At 24.1% G+C, this 5957-nt stretch overlaps 1 protein-coding gene across 1 annotated transcript; it reads right to left on the reverse strand.

Annotated features, from left to right (window-relative positions):
• Nucleotides 1-3498: 3498 nt before the first annotated feature.
• Nucleotides 3499-3777, reverse strand: LOAG_11916 (hypothetical protein; the record flags this gene model as incomplete). Its single annotated transcript, XM_003147430.2, has 1 exon — nucleotides 3499-3777. One exon carries the CDS (start codon nucleotides 3775-3777, stop codon nucleotides 3499-3501), a length of 279 nt encoding a protein of 92 aa, XP_003147478.2.
• Between the last annotated feature and the right edge of the window lie 2180 nt (nucleotides 3778-5957).

Consider the following 5957-nt stretch of genomic DNA (forward strand, 5'->3'; position numbering starts at 1 on the left):
CAATAAAAAGAGTAAAAGAGACGTTAAGACGTCTCTGTGAAAATATTGAAATTATGGAAAAACCAAAAATCTAATGAGATAATGTGAAGTTTTCGTTTTTTTAATTTAAATGAGACAACTTAAATCAATTTCAACGAATTCGTAGTAAATTTTAAAAAAAAGTAGTTAAAGATTTTGACATTTTTTGAGGCTGTGTGATGATTGATTTGAGAAAAATATGAATAAAATATTTTCTTAATTTCCTTTTTCTTTTTTTTCCCAAATATATATGAGGAAATTTTGCATAAAAATTAGTTATTTGATAAATTGTTAAATTTCAAGCAAAATTAAAGGAAGAAACGAAGAAATGATTTCAATGAATTCCTGAAAAGAACTCATCCCTAAAATATTTTTCTGAATTTGTTAAAAAAAAAAAGAATTGAATCTTAAAAAAGAGAGGAGAATGAATATTTATACGAATGCTGAAAGACATCATAAATTGCAGTAGATTGACTCATTAAAGAAGTCATTCGTCACAGTATTTATGAGAAGAGTTCGTTCACAACAAATAATAAATTAATTTTGATGTGATTTTCTTGTTCGAAGGCTAAAATGAAAAAAGAAAAAAAAAACAAAAGGAAAACAAGAAAATTTTATTTAACGAATTGAAAATTCCAAAATTTTTCCTTTAAAATTACTTTGGCGTAAATTCAATCGAAAATAGTCGAATTTAAAAAATTTCAATTTCAAAGGATACTTCAATAATTAAAGAAAACTTGCATTTCTCAGATGTTTCGTAATTAATCATATAACATGTATTTCATATATGTTGTTTAATACAATCATTCTGAATATTCAAAAAATTGAATTAATTAATTAATCAGCTTATTAGTGATCGTTGGCTTTTCTTTCTTTTTGTGTTTTTTCCCATTTTTGCACTTTTTTTTCGATTTTTAAAAAGGATTTTAAATCAGTTTGTTAAAAAAAACTTCTTTACGAAGATCAAAAATTAAGTTTTCTTTTTTTTCTTTTTTTTTTAGAATATCAAAAAGACTGATAGCTCTGATAACGTTGACTAAATTCATTGTCATTGATCAATGAAGAATAAAATTTCATTTGAAAATTAAGCATTTTTAATCCATTCATCTTACTATCCATCAGCTTCTTTTAAATTTTTTTTTTGCATGCTTTTCTAAATCAATCTATTTTTTAAAGTTAAACCAAATATTTCATTAACGATACTCTTTGATGATCTTTTCTATTGCTGATTTTAAATGAAGCATTTTTTGGAAGAGAATTTTCCAGAAAGTTTTTCAATACCAAATTTTGTTTACTTTGTTTTCTTTTCTCTCTCTCTCTCTCTCTTTCTCTTTGTTAACAAAAAAAAAAAATAAGAAATTTTCATGACATTCCTTAGTTTGATCGTATTTCCCTTGAGTATAATTGTTTTTGTCATCATTAAGTGCTTTTGAGCTCCTTTTTTTCCATTTTAGAAATTTGTAAAATCACTAATTTAATTTTAAATAAATTCAAAAAACTTATTCTTTAATTTTGAACTTAATCAATTTCTCCATTCCTATATTTCCTCCGATGAATAATGAATGATCAACAATTTGATATTAGAGATAATCACTTTTATGAACTGATAATGTTGGATAAAAAAGAAAATATTGTCACTTTAATGATATCACTACACAATAAGTTATTCTTTCATAGCAAATAGCTAAGAGCTCTAGCTTTGCCAAAAAATATTATCGAGATAGGGCAGGATTCAGATGATGGCAAGCAGAGGAGTTATGCTACAATACAATCATAGCCATATAATAATCGTACAGTGATGTTCACTTACGGTATAATCATAATCGTATGATCATACTGTAATGTCCATTTATGCATAGTATAGTCACTGTAAATGAATATTGGTTGTACGGTCATGACTCATTCATATACGTTACAGTATTGACCGTATAACCGTATATTTATCCTTATTTTACTGACAGTATAATTAAACTTGTCGTCACATAAATTCGTTTCAGAATTAGGTATATTTAATAATAGACAACAGCGCCACTTAACATTGCGAAAATATTTTAATGCAATTTTTTAAAATCGGACTCAATCACGATACTAAATAATTCTTCCATTTTTGCTTACTTTTATTTTTCTTTTTCTGTATCATTCTCTTCTCTTTCCCTCTCTCTCCCCCCTCTCTTTATCTCTTTTATCTTTTATAAAATAATAAAAATATTTTCCGATGGATTTTACAAAAATTTGGCCGTTATTTTAACAAAACAGTGCATTGTTCATTCATTTTATTATTTATTTATTGTAAATACTTAATTGAAATTAGTTTAAAATTACTGTCTCTCTCTCTCTTCCTCCTCTCTCTCCTTTCTTAAAACCCTTTCTCTTATGAACAAAAAAAAAAGTCCTTAAATAGTTAATTAACTGACAACCTCTTTTTTTTGTTTAAAGAAAACAAAGAGGAAGTGAATGTGCAATCTACTGAATTGTTTAATTGAAGCTTTTTTTTTAAAGTTTCACTTTATTATGAAGTTTTTTAAAAAGTTTCCTTTTTATTTCAGAAAGAAAAAAACTAAGCGAACAGTTTTAAACATTTTAATATCTGATGGTGTTAATGAATAGGCTTTCATTAACACTTAACAATGATATGATTAGGCTATGAATGGTAGACGCAAAAAAAAAAAGAACAATGACTGTCACTTTTGAACATTGAATAGTATATGTGAAAAATGTCATTAAATAACTGCAATAACAGACGGACAATTTGATGTTTGATTTCAAAGTTAAATTTTAAAATGGTTTATGATCATTCTTTGTTGAAAAAATTTGCATAGCAAAGTTAATGAATCAAAATGATTTCACTAATCATTTATTAAAAACATATTATAAAACAATGATTGGTTGTAATATGAAATGATCATACAAGAGATGGGGCAATGATGGAAGAACTGGGATATTGCAGATGATAATTAGAAGAAAAAAAACAAATTTTAAATTTAGCTTCTTTTTTTTTAAATTTAGCTTTTTTTAAATTTATTTTTTTAAAAATTTTTAAATTCAAATTTATTTTTTTTTAGAAATTTTTAAATTTAGCTTTTTCTTACATGCTTTACCCGTCAACAATTTGCCGGAATCAATTGATTGAAATGATTTCCGGAAAAGATACAATTAGAATCTGTGCAGTAAATTTAATCATATCAATGAATAATTAAATCATTAATTTATGGGAAAAAATTATGATAGTTGAGATGAAATATTTTTTAACTTTTCAATATCACTAAGTTTTACATTTAATTGATTTATTGCAGGATAACTAGACTTTTTTTCTTTTTTCTAAAACTACTAAGCATATTATTAATTGCAAAGTAGTTAAAATGGAATGAATATGACATATGAAAGCAATAAGTAAATATGATTCAAATATTTTAAGATAATAAATCAAAAAAAAATCTTTAAAAGACTTACTTTAGATTTACTTTAAATTTTAAAAAAAACTTACTTTTCAGATTTTGAACCACCACAAATTAACCAATGCTTATTGATGAAACGTAATGAAGCAAGAACACTATTACGCATAATGGAATTCCATTTTGGTACCTTTTGAATATTTCCAAGTGATGCATTCGGATAATCCACCTGAAATCGTACCACACGAACAGCTGGTACTGTTTCTCGTATTGCAATTGTTTCATGTATTGCTGTTAATAATATACAGATATTAATAATATTGATCAAAAAATATTGTCGTTTATCGTAAATGGATATGTGATACATTGTTGTAGTAATAATTTTTAGAAATTTTATAAGTGTTAAGTAACAATAATAATAATAGTAGTAGTAGTAGTAGTAGTAGTAATAGTAATGGTAGTAGTAGTAATAGTAGTAGTGGTTGATAGTATTATCACCTTTGATGATATTTAAGTAGCAAAATTAACACCACCTCTTTTTCACGTTCTTTTTAAGTAAATTTTTGAAATGAGGGATTAATGGATGAAAGAAGAGAGAATTTTTCCGGTTCTCCTAACTCTCTCCTTTATCAATTTGTTTCGATGATCCATTAATGCATAAAATTCTTTTCATCCAAATATTGTTGGCATCATTTGTCGTTTGTTATATTCCTTGTCATGGATGTTGTTGTTGACCTGAATATTACGATTGCTGTTTATCTTCTTTTTCTTCTTCACAATCATCTCCTCCTATTTTATTAAAGGTGAAATTTAACAAATTCTAGAAAGGGAGATAGAGAAAGAAAAAATAAAAAGTAAGAAAAAGGAATCATTGATAAATGCATATTCATTTATTGTATATAACAAAATGTAAAAATTTTTTTTTAAAAAATCGCAAAATTATTGTCATTGTTTGATAATGACAGATTAAATTATTCTTTTTTTTTAATTTTATCAAAATGAGATTTATTCAATATTTAATTGATTATTGCATTCCAATGATATATATAACTAACTAATTTATCATTTTGAAATTCAATCTTCCCTTTCATCTTCATCAAATTCATCCGCATTTGTGGGATATTATTAATCGAATTGAAAAAGAAATCGAATAAGGAAAGATTGAAAAATGAATGAAAAAGTTTCTAGTTAAGCGTAAATTTTAATAAATTCTTAATACTTTGTCTTTTTTTTTTAATTAATGTAATGACATTTTCTAAATCATTGCAAAATGAATGAAAAAGTTTTTCGCGAATCGTAAATTTTAATAAATTTTTAGTACTTTGTTATTTCTTTTTTTAATTAATATAATGACACTTTTTGATTGGTACTTCATATACAATACAATAAATGTCCTTGCAGAAGGAATTAATTAATTAATGCCTTAAAAATATTATTCATTGTGAGTTAAAATGGAAAATATAAAAAAGTGCCTCAAAAAAGAAACCAAAATGGAAACAAAAGTGTTAAATTACAACTGCACAATTAGCATCATTTTAAATAACGTTAATTTAAAAAAAAATAAAAACAAAGATAAGAAATTGAACTTTGATAAAACTTGATAAGATAACTAATTCAAAAGTATGAGGAAGAAAATATTAAAATACTTTGAAATTTTGATTTCAAGAAATTAATAAAACGAATCGAATTCATTAAACTCATTGAATCTCTTATTTGCTCATATAATGAATTGCTAAAAATGTTACAATTAAACTCTTAACGTTTTTAATGTTTTAAAATAACTGCAATAAATAAATTTAAAATTAATTAAATTTGACTAATTTTTTTTGAGAAATTAACTTACTTATCAAATTGTACGATACTTCAAATAGTTTAGCAACATTTTATTGTTTACATACATTGAAAAAATTGTGCAATAAAAATGTTTTGTGCAAAAGTAATTTAATATTCAAATAAATCTAATAAAGTATTTTCCCCTCTCTTTCAAAAAAGGAAACCGGATGATTTTGAAAATAATTTCTAAGTTTGTTATTTCTTTTTCCTTTTTCTTCCGAAACAACTTTAGAAGCATTCCATTGAAAATTCTGAAGTAAACAAATATATTTATTCATTTGATTAAAAAATATTTTTAAGCAATCTGTTCATCCAATCTTATCAGTGATTAAAATATGAGAAAGCTTTTTCTCTTTTTTTCTAAGCTATGTTAATATTTCAGTGGATAACAAAATAATAAAGTGTTATTAGAAGGTTGACATCCTTATTAGAATTATCAATTTATCAATCAATAATACTTGGATAAGTTAATATTATTATGAAGAATTATTAATTTTAATTTTTGCTTTAAAAATCAAAATACTGAAACTACAAATGAACCGAATGTTAGCGAGCACTGATATTATATTAAATGATACAAATTATTGATTAATTTTTTTTTCAATCAAATCGAATAATTTCATAAATTTAATTTTCTTTTTTTTGTTTTTATTTTGAATTTTATCATGAAATTGTTGGAAAGTATTTTGTTCGCATCTTTTTTTCCCTTCATTT

Source organism: Loa loa (assembly GCF_000183805.2).
Source record: "Loa loa unplaced genomic scaffold supercont3.142, whole genome shotgun sequence".
In the NCBI taxonomy this organism is placed as follows: domain Eukaryota; kingdom Metazoa; phylum Nematoda; class Chromadorea; order Rhabditida; family Onchocercidae; genus Loa; species Loa loa.